Source organism: Egretta garzetta, unplaced genomic scaffold (genome assembly GCF_000687185.1).
Source record: "Egretta garzetta isolate BGI_Z169 unplaced genomic scaffold, ASM68718v1 scaffold126, whole genome shotgun sequence".
In the NCBI taxonomy this organism is placed as follows: domain Eukaryota; kingdom Metazoa; phylum Chordata; class Aves; order Pelecaniformes; family Ardeidae; genus Egretta; species Egretta garzetta.
Genome location: NW_009260128.1, coordinates 358,176 through 375,437, shown reverse-complemented (window position 1 = coordinate 375,437; position 17,262 = coordinate 358,176). Strand labels below are relative to the sequence as shown.

The window sequence follows — 17,262 nt, the reverse complement described above, 5'->3', positions numbered from 1 at the left end:
AAAAAAAAAACAAAAAAAAAAAAAAAAAAAGTGGAAGTCAGTACAAAAGGATGCCTTGGAAGGATTCAGCTGATGGGATAGGCATGGTATAAAAACCATAACGTGGTTATTATTTCGCCTTCTGCAAAAAGAGTCTATACTCCTCAGTAAACAAGTAAGCTTTCTGAACTGTACAAAATGTACTTTTTTAATTAAAGGAAGAATATATATATTTATAAATATACAGATATGTACATTGTTGTAGCATTCACAGTAAAAAACCCAAAACCAAACGACCCCTGCCCGCCAAAGTGTTTGGCGCATGGCTTCCTTTTGATGTGAATTGTTTGCAATCTTTCCTACGTAGTCTATGCAAATTCGGATACTTTAATTGACACCTAAATAGCATTTCATGCATAATGAACACAGTACAAGAACACTCTGCTGTTAAATTCTATTCACCTCCTCTGTTAACTTAAGGCTCGTAATCAACAGAATGAAGCACTCGTCGTCTTTCATCCTTGCAGTGAGGGGCGGCGGGGGGGGACACCCGCATTCACTTCACCCTCTGTTTATGACTGCCTCCGAGGTCCGCTTCAGTTTGTTCTAGTTCTTTATATTGAAATCACTCTATAGAAGCTATGATCCGCTAATTAGAGTGTATGAAATCCAATCCTGCCTGCAACTTCCAGGACCAAATGGCTTTGGGGACTCGCGCAATTAGCTGTATTCACTCCTCCTTCTCGGAATAAATAAATGTGCTTTACCTTTTCATTTAGTTTTCGGAAACCTACGTGATTGATTGATCCCACTCACAAATCTCTGCATTAATGATGGTTCGTTGCTGGAGGGCAAGAGCAAGGAAATAAAAGACCAGCGGAGGCATTTAGAATGAGTCACGGAGTGACACCTCCTAGGGTTTACATCGTGCTGTTTCTGGAGGCAAAACTTGGAGAAGCTTGCTCTATATTTCGTTACCGAGGCAAAACTGAGAAAGCTGAGCAGTGTTCCCTGCCGCAGGAGCGTTGCTGGGGACACTGCACGGCAGCAGAGGCTTAGCTCGGGCTTGAAGAGAAAGCAGGCTCCTTTGCAGTCCTGCTCAGGTGGCCTCCTACCTGTCCTTGTTAGATACAGCATCGCACGTCTCAAGCTTTCACAACAACTTCAAGGAAGTAAACGCAATACTCAGTAAAATATATGAAGATGCCAAATCCTAAAAACTCACAGAAGTTTGTTGAGGCTGAATAACTGCAATTACATTACTTGTTATGAATCAGTCAAGAAAGTATTACTCCTCAGCATCCACCAGTTCCATCATGAGCTGCAACGAGGAGCCAATAGGAAATCTTAAGCTAGATTTCAGATTTTGCTTTTCCTTAAAAAGTCTGTCAATTGCTACATTTTGGGACATTCTCACCGAATTCTTCAAAGTCTGCCTTCTGCTCCCCGCACTGAAGTGCAGCTCCATCCTGCTTTAATGACTGTTAAATATAGGCAGGTTCTTTTCCACCTAAAAAGCTGTGGCAGCTTCAGTTCCGCGGCGGCTTCCAACTTTAACAAATTCCCGGGGAAATTTGTCCAGCTGTTCATATGCCAGTCTCCCGTCTTCACCTGAGTGCAATATGTTAAAGCATAATAACATATTACATCATTGCCCTACAGCACTTAAAATGCTGGACTCTCTGCTGTTAGAAAGTACTGATCTGCCGGTAACTTCTTTCGCTTCTTAAGATTTCTTACATCCTTGAAGGCAAATTCAGCAACTACTTGGAAAAATCAGGCGTGCTGTGAATGTTCACTTTATTCTGTAGATACTCTTTTCTAGTTTGCTTGGTTTATCTAGAGCAAACCAGAAGCAGACGTAGCTTGTGTGATTAGGTGCCAGTACCTGTACGCTTGTCTTACTAAATGACCTATGGCGCTTGTCAGGGTCTCAGCTGCAGCTGCGATACGCTCGAGGCAGATGATGTTTATCCATTTCGACTTTGGACAATATAAAGTTTACCTGCTTCTCACTTCCTGGCACTTGAAAGAAGTGGGTCTAGCCACATCTTTACTTATATACTGCTGAAAAAGAGGAAGGAGTATGTTTGCTGAATTTAGCTATTTGTGTCTCTCAAACCCTTTTCTCCTGGGTACGGTCACCTATATGCACCTGAAGACAGCACTGAGCCTAGTGCATTGAATTGACCATTAGGAATCAAAAATGTTCTCGGCATGTCATATAGAAGAATAGCATTACAATCTCCCAGCGTTTCCAAAACTGTTCCTGGGCTGGTTGTTTTATAACCTCAGCAATAACATGTCCAGCAGCAGAGAGAATTACTGCTGAACTGGTTAATGGAAGAGAGTATTTTTTAAGAGTTTGCCTAATTACAATTACAGATGGACACACCCCCATGGAGTGGAAATCCATGCTTAGCCTAAAGCCTAAAGGCCAGATAAATACAGTTTTTCTATGCCACTGAAGTACTGGGGCTCTGAAACTCTGCAGCTCCACTTGCAGTCGCACGCTGCTACGCCGCCGGGTTACAGGTTAATGACCAGGGTATCTGCTGTCTCAAGGCCAAGCAAAGGTCAGTGCAAGGTGCCTGAGGTACTGTGTGAAGAAGAACTTGCAGGCTAGGGTCTGTCCAAATAAGCCTATAAAGGTAATTTAGATTCAGTGAACACTTGGCAGCGCTAATGGGACTACAGGGGTGATAGGAGGGGATCCCCAAGAGGAGGGTGTACTATACGCAGCAGGCGGTGGGCCAGCCCTGCCTCCTCGAGGCTGCTGGGTGGTCAAATTCACTGTGAATTATTTTCTGTCTGTCAACTTCTCCTTTGCTATTTTTCCTTTTCTACTGCCCCCTCCGGACTCATCCAGTTCAGTTTCTCTTTGGTCCATTTTCATCATTTTCAAAACGAATGATTTCTAAAGACTATGTAGTTTTTGATGTGTTTTAGTCTCTAGGTATAAAGTTGTGTTTCAGTTAAAAGTCTCACATTTGCGTAACTCAAGTGTCTTACATGCTGCTCTGTTAAAAAAGAAAATGAAATACTGCTCTAAACCAGGCAACTCACCAAGCGAGAGCAGGGTTTCGGATGCCACTTTTCTGATCTCTTCGTTGTCAGACTGGCAGAGCGTGACCAGCATCTTAATGCTCTCAGCAGCCTGGGAAGCACAAAAAGAACCGCATTAGCACCGCACAGTACATCACGGTTTTATTTCACAGCCTTGCGTGGAAATAGTGACCCCCCTCTGCATCGCCCTTTCTACTCCAGCGGGAGGGCCTTGGTGGGGACACGAGGGATGGGGTTTCCCTGAGGGGGAGCATCTAGGAGAAGGCATATCTTCTGCTGTCAGGGTGGGCCTTTTCTAATTTTCCTACATGCATAAATCTGGCTGACCAGCTGCGTCTGCCACTTCTGACTGTAGGCTGGCTTGTGGGCCACGGGACAGGGCAACAAACGTGCCAAGGCATGGGGAAGGACGGACAGATGGGAGAGCAGGAGACAGGCAGCGAGGGAATGTGTTTCACACTGAGCAGGTCCAGCCTGGTAGGTCTGAGAAGGGTGTTCTTGCCAGCCTAACTGTGCCCACAGGGGTGTGTTGGCCAGCCGGGCCAGGCACTTCACCGCAGGCTCCTCACCGACACCTGCACTCACCAACATGTCCACATTTTTGCCTTGCCTCTCCTATTTTGGGAAGAAAGAAAGGAATAATCCTGTTCTCTGCTACAAAAATGCCAGGCATTTGGGGAGAGCAGCTGTCACAGTGTCTCTGGTGGGCTATTTAATGCAGTGAGAGACATGAGTGAAAGGAAGGGCAGGTACTGTCCCGGTGTGACACTTGGAAGATGCTCTGAGCCACAGAGCCAGGATTTCATAGAGTCATAGAATGTTTTGGGTTGGAAGGGACCCCTAGAGGCAATCTGGTCCAACCTCCCTGCAGTGAGCAGGGACACCACTAACTAGGTCAGGTTGCTCAGAGCCCCATCCAACCTGGTCTTGGATGTTTCCAGGGATGGGGCCTCCACTACCTCTCTGGGCAACCCGTTCCAGTGTTTCACCACCCTCACTGTAAAAAATTTCTTCCTTATATCCAGTCTAATTGTATGAGCCTCGTTGATCTGCGGGGCACAGTTCTGGTCTACAATGCTGTGGGTGCATACTGGTGACTACAGCTCGAACACTGACATGGGTGCTGGGGCTGCAGCAACACAGATGCAGAGTGGGACCTAGTGCAGCCAACGTGGTTTGATGTGGATGAGTGCTGTTGGGTTAGCTCATCCACAGCCACCTATCGGAGCATTCCCACCCTTGAAATAATATCTGCCAGAAAAGCTTCAGCTTTTTATTTGAAGATCTCAAATGACGGAGGTCCTTTCCTTCTGTAGTTTTGTTTGTTTTTCTTATTTTTCCCCAGCAATTGCCATTCTTACTATGCAAGATGTATTGATGCCACACTGCTCACGTTAAATGTGTCTGGCACCAGTTCCCGCCACTGGTTCCTAGTCTGCCTTTTCCTGAGAGATCAAAAACCCCACTGCACCCTGCATCCAGTGAGGTGCAATGCCCCTCACTGCTGCCTCTCACAGATTCCTGCCAGCATCTCGTTTAGGGGAAAACTTTTTTTCTCTATTTAAATAATATTGGATTATGTATTGGACGGTATCAGTTCTGGCTGGGATGAAGCTACGTTTTAGAGCTGTCTTCTTCAGGGGACAGTTTTGAGGGAGAAATAGTCTGCGGTGGGTCTGTCTGATGGAATTTTTTTTTTTTTTTTTGGCTCCATGTCCCGTACCAGTCGGGCTTAGGCGGCTGCTGTCTCCCATGGCTCTGTACAGCCAAAACAAAAGCAGCGTTTTTTCTTCCTATCACGGGAGTGCAGAAATGGTACCAGACACTAGCTGAAGCCGTAGCACCCAGATGTACCAGCTATTTGTCCGTATGGTTTGTACTTGCTGCTTACAGCCGCTCTGTGTGGTGTCACAAAATGAGCTGTGACCTGTCCCTCCCGTTCTCTTCTCCCCCTGCAACCCACGTGCATTGCAGCTAATTTTAGCTTGGGAGAGGATGATTTTTTTCTCCCTCTCAGTCAGTACTCTGCAGATGAATAATATTTTTTCTTTCTCTGAGATGTGGAAGTAAGCCTCCCAAAATCAATATGAGAGGGAGGGAAAGATAAACTTCATCATCACCGCAAAGCCTGGCTGCTTTTGAAATGAAGCTTCTGAACTGTTCCCAAACAGCATGGTATCTGTAAAAGGATGCAGTGCAGTAATGCAAAACAAAAGTGCTGCTGCGTCTGCTGCTACTGCAGTTTCTATTTTGTTGTTTGTACAAAGTGCCACAACTGAATTCCTTGTCTCTTACCTTGAGGTATCTTAGAGCCAAGCAAGCTGCTTTCTGCAGCTGGAGGTTGGGCTGGGTTAGTGCTTCACAGTAATAAATCAAGGCCTGAAAACAGACAAAGAAGAGGAGCAATGAAAACGTCTGTGCCTGTGTGGAGCAGAATGGTGAACGTGGAGGCATTGCTACCCTGCTAAAGAGAGCAGGACTGCAGCCCACCTCTCTCACAGAGGTGAGGCAAAGAAGGCATTAAGTATCTCAGCCTTTTCCTCATCCCTGGTGGCAATGCTCCCCCTTGATTCCAATAGAGGTTGGAGATTCTCCCTGCCTCTCTTTTTGCTGTTAATGTATTTGTAAAAACTTTTTTTTTGTTATTGTTGTGGGAACAAGTACAGGATCTGCAGGTGTGGTGTTGTTATGGGAACAAGTATAGGATCTGCAGGTGTGGCAGCTGAGCTGTAGGATCTGCAGGTGTGGAGACTTTATTTGGGACCAATGAGAAAAGGGTTGTAAAGCGCTAAATAAGGTGATCCCAATGCTGCTTGTGCTTGTGCATGGACTTGGGGTCTGTGCCCTTGCATTGCCACAGGAGGGGCACAGCCCCTGCTACTGGTAATGTGGGGTAATTCCCTACGGCAGATCCAGGCCGGGCCACCAGCTGCAGCTCAGTGGGACACTGTAGTCTCAGGCCAGCTTTTGGTGAGGAAAAGTTCCTGTTAAAGTGAGAAGTACAATCCAGCACCCTTGAAGGCCTTGCTGCATAAATCACTGGAGAGTTTTAAATGGGCCTTAGAGCCTAAATAGCTGAAGGGTTGAGCCTCAAGATGGTCCTTCTGATGTAGGCGTAGAAATGAATGGGCTGGGATGGACCCCAGAGGGGCTGCAGATAACTATTACAAGGTTAGCATGAGCTGCTAGACCAGTTTATTGCTTGGTCCTAGAAATTAGGAGCTATTACTGAATAAACAAAACCACTGTCAGCAGCAAATCTCAGTGGTAGCTGGCTGCGCAATGAACTCCTCTGCCGCATAAGGCTGCGTAATGCCCTCATACAAGACACCTTGTAGTCCTTCCTGCAGGCAGTGAACCAGGTATCAGCTACACATGCCTGTTCCAGGAGAAGGTTATGTTTTCCCCAAGATGCTGCCTGCATGAAGCTGGGGATGGGGAAGGCTGGCATGAGATACCAAGAGTCTGCAAAAAGGGAAGATGAAGTGAGAGGGCAAGCGAAGAGGGGACTGGATTGACAGAGAAGAACAGCAAAGAGTGAACTCCTTTTTCTCCTCCCTCTGCCTTCCTTCTGCCACTCTTCCTCTTCCAACAGCCTTTTCTTCCACTCTCTCCTGACTGGGAACAAGAAGGATAGTAAGCAAAGGTCTGCCATGAAAGGGTAGAAGCCAATCTCTAATTTCTTCTTATTATTCTTTCATTTCTGTGTTTAATCTGGTCCCGCTTGTTTTCCTTGGTATCCATGACTGGCTCAAATCTTAGATCTCACAGCTGAGCTGTGTTCGCCCAAGGCAGTCCATCCCCTCCAGAAATGGTGGGAGGGCCCATAGATGCCAGCCTCCCTTCGGAAAAAGGTAAAACCCTCAGACCTACATCTTTGCATGCTGCTGATGCTGGGGACTGCTGCCTTGAAGCCTTGGACTGAAGCCACGTCTGAGACAGGCCAGCAGAAATGCTGAAGCGTGGAAGAGAGCTGGAGAGCACAGCACTCCCTAAGTGTTTGCAGAGTTTTGGTTAGTACCTGTTCAAGTGTGATGACAGGTAGAAGCAGACTGGCATAACGACAGAAACAGACCTGGGTATTTGCAGAAAAATTAGACAGGAAATCCCTCTGGATCAGTTTAAATCAAGCTTGGAGCAATTCTTTTATACATATAGACATTTGAGACACACAGGCAGAAAAGATGTCATGATGATACAGGTCTCTTATGCGATAGGTGATTTTCTGCCACTTACCTTCTCCCTGAAGTGCCTGTTTTCTGCAGTAGCTGTCAGAAGTGATGCCACAGTCTCACTGACTTCATTTTTATTTTCACTGAGAAGTAAAGCCAAAGCTCTCAAAACTTCTTGCTGGGGTGGAAGGTTATTGGAGTTTATTTTGGCCACATTCTGCTGCAGTTTTCCATCTTTCACTGACTGCAGCACCTGAACCACAGAGGCTAGAAGTGCAAGAGGAAGGTCCTTGTTACTTATTTTATCCTCTCAGTATTTCAGATTGCTCCTTTCCCTGCTAGCAATCCTCAATTTTTACTCTACACACAAAAGACATGAAAAATCCCCATCTGAGCAATTACTATGGATGACTTCATGGGGAATTGCCTGGGCTTTAAGTTGGGCCAGTTTCTCAGATGTTCTACCAAAGGAGGAGATGAGTAGATGGGCTAGGTGGGACACTGCGGCACTTATGCCCACCCGCAGTTAAGGGCCTACCTGTCAAAACTTCACCTTCTGCTGGAAGATGTAAATGCTCCCTATAACAAGTAAAAGCCAATATCGTCAGTGTATTGCCTTCCAGGGCATCTTTGTGAGAGCTTTTCCTAGGCAGACTGATGGCTGATGCTAAGAGCCAGGGCTAATGTGTTTCAGAGGTGGGATGAAATGCCCTTTCCTTCCAGGTTTTTGAGCAAAAGCTCCCCAGTATGCCCAAATAAAAATGAAAACTAGGCAAGGTTCCTCAAACTCTCTCTCAAATAGAAGAGAAGAAAACTTGGCTTGCCAGGGGTTGCGGTCTAGCATGCTCTGTGGAGCGCCTGCTTCTCTCTTTAGCTCTCGGTGGCAGAGCCTGCCAAACACCGAGGTGCTGTGATCCCTCGGCTCCTGAGAAGATCTCAGCACTTCAGAAGGTCTCTCCATAAAGGTTGGTGAAAGACCGGAATGTCATCCAAGCTACAGGCACAGAAAACTTCCCAGACCTTGGGCCCAGCCCACCACCATCAGCCCTTTCCTAAAAACTAACTCCACATATTTTTTCCCATTCAAATATGGAAATAGAAATGACTGAGGGTGTATCTGCAACAGCTCCTTTCCCTTGATATGTGGAACTGTTCAGGTGCTTTCGGACTTAATATCCAAGGCACTTCCTTGTCTCCTTTCCCCCCTTCTTTTGCAAAATCAGCCTCAGGGCTGAAGTGTTTTGTGCCAAGCTCAGAAGGACACCGATGTACTCCCCCGTTAGCCACCAGAATTTATACACCCTACCTTCTTTTGCGAGCTGCAGCAAATAGCTTCCAAGGTCATTAACACTGTGGCTGGCAAAATAGTTGTAATACTGAAAGACGGTGATGATCTCGGAGGACATGCTGGAGTAGAGGACGGGCTCCGTCCGGTCCAGGATCTGAGACACCAGGATCCTGAAGACTGCAGGCAGCCGTAGAGAAAGGGACACGTTAGTGACATCAAAAGCTGCTGGCAAAACGCCACAGTCTACTTCAAAGCCAGAAAGAAAGAAAGATATTTGCAAAGCCAGATACTCCCCAACACTTCTAACCTCAACTGTGGCTAGGTTAGAAGCTAGACAGACCTTCTCCCTGTCTAGCTCTCATCACCAGAGGATATCTTTGTCACGATGAACCTCTGCCGGATTAGGGATGGCTAGTGCAGCTTCCTATCTGATACAGCATCCTTTCGACCCAAACGGTATCCTGAATCGCTAAACACATATCCACATGCACTGCCAGTTACATCTCCGCGATGCCACCGAAGGAGGGGAGATGTGCACAGAAGCAGGATTTGGCTTTGCTTGTTTTTATGTTCCTGCGTGAGCATGTGGTAGGCAGAAAGCTAGTTTGAGGCAACGCCTGTGAGAGCCTCAGCGTGGAGCAGGGGGAAAAACACCGCCCTGGGCTGGCAGCTGCAATGCAGGTGCCCACATCTGAGCAAGTCACCCTACAGCCCCGCTCTATCCCAGGGAGAGCTAGTCAGTGTGGTACATTGCACTCCAAATAGGAACCTGTATTCAGATGGATTCACTTGGATGTGTATTAATTCCATCCCAGTGAACTGTAATGGGGCATGGACATTATACAGACAGAGAGAATTAAGTAAGAGGATTCCTGCTACACGGAATCACTTACAAACCTATATTTGGGAATAGATTTACTTTCCAATTAGCTCATAAACCTTAAAACAATATTTTCTTCTCTGCTGACCTCACCTTTTTCTCCTAGTCTGAGCTGTTTATTTTGGGCCAAAACTGGTTCAAGAGTTGTAGCACTAGTTTTCAAATGATATCTTGGAGCCACAGCCAAAAAGACCTCCAAGGGGTTGGAAAACAAAGCAATGAAGATTGAGTAAAGCCTAGTACACCACTGTTCTCCATTTTGATGACCGGCACATTTTTTTGTGCAGCAGTTGGTACCTGTTTCTGCAAGTCCTGGACACTCCTCATTCACTGTGGCGGCAAAATTAATATCCAGCTGCTTCATCATCTTGTCTGCAGATGTGTGATACACTCCTGAAGAGCCAGTACACTTCATCCAGAAAGCCAGCAGTGACAGCTTCTTGTGGAACTCTGGAATTGCTGGAGGGGAAAACAAAATGAACGATGAAACGAAGCTGTGCTGGAAGCCTCAGCCTCCAGAAGAGGAAAGGTGGTAAGAGTGGAGGAAACCTCACCCAGGCCACTGATGGGCAATTATTCTTTGGTGGGTTGCCCTGTGCCATGACCTTCACAGAGCATGATCACGTGTGCATCCCAAGCTTGTAACATTTTTTTTTCCATTTCCCATGGTAGGATGTGAGAGCATTTGCTCCTGATTCAGTTCTGGGCACTGATGTCTCTTCCTTTTAAATACCACTGAATACTAGGGGAATACTGCAAATGATCTGCACAAGACTGGTCCCTGTCCTAGCCCTGCTCTGTGGCCTTGGGTAAGTCACTCGATTTTGCCTCAATTTTCTGATAAGCAAAGTAAACACACCATGGTATATTTACCTATCCTGCCCAGAGTGTTCACAAGGGTGAGTAACTAAGCATTTGTCAAACTCTTCTGAGGTATTAAAATAGATGCAACAAGAACACAAGTGTTTAAATAGTTCTCTGCAGAGATGACTAAAAATAGTCTTTTGGATAAACCGTTCGAGGAGATGTATTATGCCTCTGATAGTATAAAGCAGATCCCATCTTTCCTCAGGAAAGAGGGGTGGGCGATTTTGCCTCTTCAGAGGCGGCAGCATCCCCACCCCACCACACCAGCAACCTCTGTGCACCTTCTGCACATCACGTAGGGTAAGGCCTTTCTCTTCTCACCTGCTTATTTCTGGATACCAGCGCTGAAGATAGAATAAGGCCCCTGACTAACTCTGGTGACTGCTGGTAACTGTGAGTCGACCTTACTACGGTGGCATCTCCTGCAGCGGTGGTGAACTCTGCACTGCGATCATTTCAGCAGGCGCGTGTGCCCAAACAGACCCTTTTCAGAAGGAAACCCCCTAACTTGTCTCTTACCATCAGTAAGGGAGGTGATGTTTCCCAAGTTCTCAGTGCTGATCTCCGCAATATTCTCCATCACAAGGATCTGCCTGGACAGCTTATCCAGGAGGTCTCTTGCCACGAACGGTGTTTTACTGGAGAACACAATTTGCTGGGGAAGACAAATGGGAAGAGAGGAAAAGGGGTCACTGAACCAAAAAAAACCTCAGAGGAAAACAAAAAACCTCCAAAACACCTGGCACCTGAAGAAGTGCAATGGCAAATCCATTGCCTGGAATCATGGGATCTCCTTAACTTCAAAAGTTTTTTTGTCTCTGGGATATTTTATGGTCCTGGTTGGTATGCACTGTTGCTTATATCTGTAACATCTACATCCAGATCCAGGCACTTGAGTATCCCAGCAGCCATTTGCATAAGTAATTTCTGATACACCCTCACTCTGCAAAGCTAAAGGAATGCATCAGCATAAGCCTTAAAGCCAGAAAAGAATATTAGTCTGACTTTCCTGTAACACAGGCCATGGATTGATAAGGCCAAGACATACTTGCCTGGAGGCAGACCACAGGTCACTCTTTCTCCACTCTGTTTCAGCGCTGAGCAACTACTCAGGTGTCTTTATCAATTTGGTGCTTTTTCCTTTACAGTACTCCCTGCCGCTGACATCTGCATTTTCTTCAGCAGTCCACATAAATATTGTTCACATCAAATCTGCTCCAAGTGTGGACATAGTGTGAGCTCACCTCCCCCAGCTGCGTATTTACTGTGTACTCTGGTATTTAAGCCAAAACCCTCCCTTTTTCTCATACTTGTGAGTCATCAGAGTGTCCAGCTCAGCACTAAGGGTGCTGGAATCAGGCTTGCTCTGTATTGCTTTCGTTTGGGAAAATAAAACTAATTATATCTAAAATGGAAGAGTCAAGTAATTGCAAAGAGGAAGCTGCAGTCTGTTTTGATTTGTCAGGAAAACCCCGATGCCCTCGCTTGCTAGGGTGGCTTGCTGGAGGTTTAAATCACATTTGCTGTGCTTGTGCTGTGAAAAAAAAAACCTCTAAAAGGTTGTGCTACTTAGTTGTGAGCAGGAACAGACAATTTTGATGTCCTGGGGGGCTGTCATGTGCTGCCTTCACTGTGTGTGTTGCAGACAGTCTCTCCAGCTCACATGCAGAAATTCATTTCTGCTCTTGAACATCACAGCCTTGTCTGGGGCTCGGTTAAACAGTGGGGCCACAGGCTTCTGTTTTACCTCTGAAGACAGAGAGTCACAGAATCATAGACTCGTTTAGGTTGGAAAAGACCTTTAAGATCATCAAGTCCAACCGTCAACCCAACACTGCCATCCCACCACTAAACCATGTCCCTAAGCACCTCGTCTGCCTGGCTTTTAAATACCTCCAGGGATGGGGACTCCACCACTTCCCTGGGCAGCCCATTCCAATGCTTGACAACCCTTTCGGTGAAGAAATTTTTCCTGATGTCCAACCTAAACCTGCCCTGGCGCAACTTGAGGCCATTTCCCCTCATCATATTGCCCATTACCAGGGAGAAGAGACCAACACCCACCTTGCTACAGCCTCCTGTCAGGCAGTTGTAGAGGGCGATAAGGTCTCCCCTCAGCCTCCTTTTTTCCAGGCTGAACATCCCCAGCTGGGGCTGCCTCACATGAGCTGCCTTAACCAGGGACCAATCTCCTTGAAGATCTCCGGGCAAAGCCCATGGGTATTCATACCCCAAAGCAGGGGCTGCCCCCGTCACCTGCTGCACTGCCCACCAGTCCTGCTGGGCGGCACCTGCAGAGTGCCCCATAGTTTGCACATGGGGTCTGCTCGGAGACGGGCCAGGACAGAAGCAGTGGAGGCTTTTCCCCCGTCACCTTTGCTCCAGCACGGCAGCTGTCCCAGCCCTGCGCTCCCACTGCCCCCCAGGAGCAGAGCTTGACCTTGCCAGCCAGCTCATACTCCACATTGCGGGCACACCGATGCCTGCAGGGAAGATTATTTTTAAATATATGCCTTAGATGAGCTGGGCCCAGTACCTGAATGAGCTGCGTGCAATACTGCAAGTGCTTAACTATGGTTATATCGAGGCTGTCGCTCCCCGTGGTGAGGGGCAGAGGGCTGCCGGCCACGCTGGTGCCCACACCCGTGTCCTCGGTGAGAGCTTCGCTCAGGTGGCCTCTGCTGTCCGGGTGCTCCGTCCTGTAACTGGGGAGGGACGAGGGAGGGAGGTCAGTGCAGGGCCGACTGCCGCCGTGGCAGACACGCAGACAGGCACACACACACGCTCACGCAGGGCGATGAGCAACAAGCACGGCAGAGGAGCTGAAAGCAGCCAGAAACCTCGCGATGAAATACATCATATCGCAAAGGAGCAGTGCTGCCCGGGCCGGGCGTGGAAGGGCTGTGCCCACTGCGGGGAGAGCTCTCCGTCCCCCGAGTGATTTGCCCTGAGCGATGCGATGCCCTCACCAGCAAGCCCCTCTTAATCCCCAGTTACTGTCGCTTGGTGGTGACAGTGTTTTCTCCCATCTCTCGCTCAATCACCTCCCTTGTCACCCTGGATTAAGCACAATCTGTGCCATCCCAAGCCCCGAGCTGCTAAGAACAGCTCTGTGCTTTCGGTGTCCTCCTGCTGCCAAATGTAATGCTCATCGCAGAAGGAAATGCAAGCCACTGCTGGAGTAAGAGACATGATGTTTCCATACGCTTTCTCGGGCACAACGTGTACAGCTTACTTTGCCAATCGTTTCTGTAAGAGCGTAAAGCTAGTCTCACTGTGTTTTAAATCATTATTTCCAACATTGTCTCGTTGTCTCAATGGTCCTCCCTGTGTTCAAATGCAAAGCCCGAGGTCAGTCCCCAGATGGCAAGTGTATTTGGCTGCAAGTTTCAACGCTTGCAATCTTTACACCCGGTCACACACTTGCACATCTAAAAATGAAAGCGGGAATCTACACTGTCCGGGGATGAGCCAGGGGGGAATAAAAGGAAATTTTAACTTCTACTTTAACTCAAAATATTTTAGTTGTTTTCTAAGTTAGCTTATAACTAACTTAAATTTTTGCTGCTTAAGTTGAATTTATGCAAAAGTGCCTGGTTAAAGCCAGATCCTTAAATCAATGCAGACTGAACTGAGCTCAGGGTGCCAATTGAGCAAGCAACACAATTTTCCAAGTTTTTCTTCCCACAAAGTCTTATTCTGTAAAGAGGATATGCAGTGAGATGATGGGAAATGCATGGCGGTTGCTTGCTTGCACTCAAAATTGTTTTGAACAGGCCACAATATGCTGCGAGAAGTATAGCTCCCTGGCTGGAAGGCGTGGGGTACGAGGCAACCACGTTCTTTTCTTTTTTCCCAGCTCTTGTGCTGCTCACGTGCCTGCTGGGCATCGTGTCAGCTCTGAGGATGTGAACGTGCTTTTAGGATCTAATGATTGAAACACAGCATCTTAAGGTCACACGACAATGGCAGACCATGGCACAAACACCACAGCTTTGCTTTTTTTTTTTTTTTTGCCTTTTTTTTTTTTTCTCTCGGAAAGACCAAAAGTGATGAAAGAAGGGCAGGTAACACGCAGGGCCATGAACAGAGTACCAGTCATCACTCTTACATTCCAAAGGAAACCTACACCATGCTGCTTAAATCTGGCCCTGTGTTATTGTTACTGACAAGCTTAATCCACTGCAAAGACTCATTCGGCTAGAGAGAAAAAACAAAGGGAGGGGGGGAAAAAACCACAGAGGAATTAGTAATTACATCCAAGGAAAGCCAGGTCCAAACCTATGTCAAGGAAGAGGCTTTGCCAGTATTGATGTCAGCTTAATTTAATTTACCCTTCTTCCTTTGGAAGACAGATTGCGTATATTTGAACAGGAAAAAAATGATCCTGGAAGCTAAAAGATTTTGTATGCAGCAGCCACAGGGAACCCTCTGACCCTATAAACTCATCGAGGATTAGTCAGTCTTCCTTGAATAACGTGAGCACCGGGATCCCCTGTTAGCGACAAAGAGCTAGGGGGGTATCAGTTTGGCGTAAGCGCAGCTGGCAGTTGCTACGAACTTACCTATTCTTCTCAATCTCAGTATCTGAAAATACCGAGTCTGCACCTCCTCCACCATTACAAACCTCCACACCACCACCATCCTCATCATCAAAGTCAGAGGTGTTCAGGAAATCAAAGCTTTCTAAAGCACTTTCAACTGTTAGACTTAAACTGGAGGACCTGCTTCGGCTTACTGCTGGCTTGCACTGCAAAGGCAGAATGAACCAATGAAAACCAAATGAACCAATGAACACCCCAGATATTAGCTACTATGGAAAGAAAAGAAAAAAAGGATAAAGCTTAAAACTTTCAAATTCTTCATTTTATTTTTAAAATTTCACTTTATTGGCTGTTTCATTTCAAACCTTCATATTCATAGCATATACAATCAAAGCCTGAGAACTGGAAAAACCCTTCCCTTCCTCCTCCCCTCCCCATCCTACCCCCTTCTCTTCCCCAAAGGAAAACCCTCAAAGGCAAAATTCAATGTGCTTTATAGGAATGAGAAGTACATCTTGAATCCAAGTGACACAGCTTTCAGCATCCTCCAAAAGGAGAAACGGCAATTAATGCACGGGAAGTTGAAAGGGGAAGGTACGTTCTCTAATTGCTGTTGAAGATACAGAAGCCAATTTATACACGTCCAATGGCACTATCAGATTTATTCCAGATGCAACTCCAAAGGACCTTAGCCAGGAATGAATTTGGTCCCATATCTGCAGACTTATCCATGGGATGGGAGGACTTTTGTGGCCTTTGAAGCCACATGGCTTATCAAGGAAAAGCCAGTTGGGTGCAGATTCCTAGGTGACAGAGAAAGCCGGTATTGTAACTTGGAAATGAACAGTGCTGGAGAGGAGGGGAAGCCATCCTGTCTCACTGCTAGGAAGAAATGCCACTGAAGCCCTGTTGTTGTTGTAGGAGGTGTCAAAGGCCCCGGTCCCACCTGGCGATTCATCCAGACATGCCCACAGACTTGCTTCCAGGGTCACCTTGCAGGATCAGATGTAACTTGAGGGATCGCCTCTGTTGGTTTGTGCAATGACTTCGACGTCTTTAACGCTATGTTACTGTTTGCCCAGAACAGCAGGAGCCACCGGTGCCGTTCCACAAGCCACATCTTCCAGTCCCAAGCAGGAGACTTTGTCTCAGTTTTAGAAAGAAATGCACCGGCCTCCAAGTTCAGACTCACCACCAGCTCCTCGAGAGTTGAGAAGGCTTGGAGTTTTGTTTCCAATTAATTTGCACACAGTATTAATGCTATAATGGTCATCTGTTAGCACTTACGATGCAGCACTGGACATGATTGACACCTTAAACTGACCGTACAGCCATTAGCTGATCAAACACCTCTGTGAGACAGGTGGATGCTCTATCTCGCTTCCTCTGCGGTGCTGATGGGTTTAGCTACCATTTCTTTCAGGGCTGGTAGTGCGGCTTCTTCAGGCAACAGCAAACAGCAACGTATGGGCTTCTCCCTTTCTCTGCCCATCTGATGTTGCCAAGAGAGATTTCTTCAGCCGCAGCTGGATTCCAGCTCCACCTTTTTGCATGGGGAGCCCAGCACGGCCGCTGGCGATGCTGAGTGTTGGTCTGCGAGCTGATCAATAGGCGGCACACAGACATAAAGCAGGTCTGGAAAAGGCGTCCTTCTCCAGCGTGCAGGAATCCTGCCTGCACACGCCTGTCCTCTCTCTTCCCCCCCATCCCATGTTTGTCCCTTTGTAACTTCCGATAAAAGGAGTGTGAATAGACAGTGTCCGTTGTCCCTCTGCTCTTTGGATAGCTGGCATCTTTGTAAAAGCTGCAGAGCAGCCAAAAAGTTAAAAAATAATAGCTTTGCCTGCTTGAACCTCCTTGGCAAATAGTGCAAGAAACAGGGGCTGCAGGCTGTCAAAAAGCACTTAATTTGGGAAAGTACCAGGCAGCTGCAAACACCAATGGAAACAAAGATGTTAACAAAGCTTCTTTGTAAAAAAGATAATGCGGAAGGATAAATGCTTCCCTCCTTCCTCCTCAGCTACCTTTTTAAATGATGAGGCTAAAATGACTAGCAGACCAACTTGCATATGAATATGAAGCATTTGAAATGATTATTTCCCATATAATACTCTTTGCACAGTAATGCGTCACGAATTATTATTCATGGGGGAGATATGAGTCACAGCGATCAGCAGTAAACGTATTAACAACACACATGTAAACCCCTTTTCTTCTTCCTAATTTTCAACATGTTATGTCCATCCTGGTGTAACGACAGGATGTCTTGCATTTTAAAAATGGATGGGGGAAAAGGAAAAGGCTTGGAAAAAGCCTAGGTGACGTGGGGATGGCAACCTTCAGTGAGACTTGTGCTTCTAAATCTCTTGGGCAATTTAGAAAATTCAGCTTCTATGGCTACAAGGCCTGATCCTTGGCTGATGTGGTTTTGCACAGCTCCAGGGAGTTCAGGGACAATATGCTAAC

General features: G+C 46.8%; 1 protein-coding gene across 2 annotated transcripts in view; it reads right to left on the bottom strand.

The window, feature by feature from the left end:
* Positions 1-1,406: 1,406 nt before the first annotated feature.
* Positions 1,407-17,262, bottom strand: part of RIPOR2 (RHO family interacting cell polarization regulator 2) — a 70,232-nt gene continuing 54,376 nt past the window's right edge. Inside the window, exons 14-22 of one of the 2 annotated variants that reach the window (XM_009641475.2) lie at positions 14,818-15,002; positions 12,789-12,957; positions 10,772-10,907; positions 9,683-9,844; positions 8,524-8,682; positions 7,282-7,484; positions 5,341-5,424; positions 3,046-3,136; positions 1,407-1,590 (exon numbers count right to left, since the gene is read on the bottom strand). In XM_009641475.2, the coding sequence (XP_009639770.2) occupies positions 1,490-1,590; positions 3,046-3,136; positions 5,341-5,424; positions 7,282-7,484; positions 8,524-8,682; positions 9,683-9,844; positions 10,772-10,907; positions 12,789-12,957; positions 14,818-15,002 (1,290 nt within the window). In that variant the 3' untranslated portion in view covers positions 1,407-1,489. Of the gene's footprint in view, positions 1,591-3,045; positions 3,137-5,340; positions 5,425-7,281; positions 7,485-8,523; positions 8,683-9,682; positions 9,845-10,771; positions 10,908-12,788; positions 12,958-14,817; positions 15,003-15,145; positions 16,725-17,262 lie in introns of those variants that run through there. The other variant, XM_035896922.1, reaches the window with a different exon arrangement.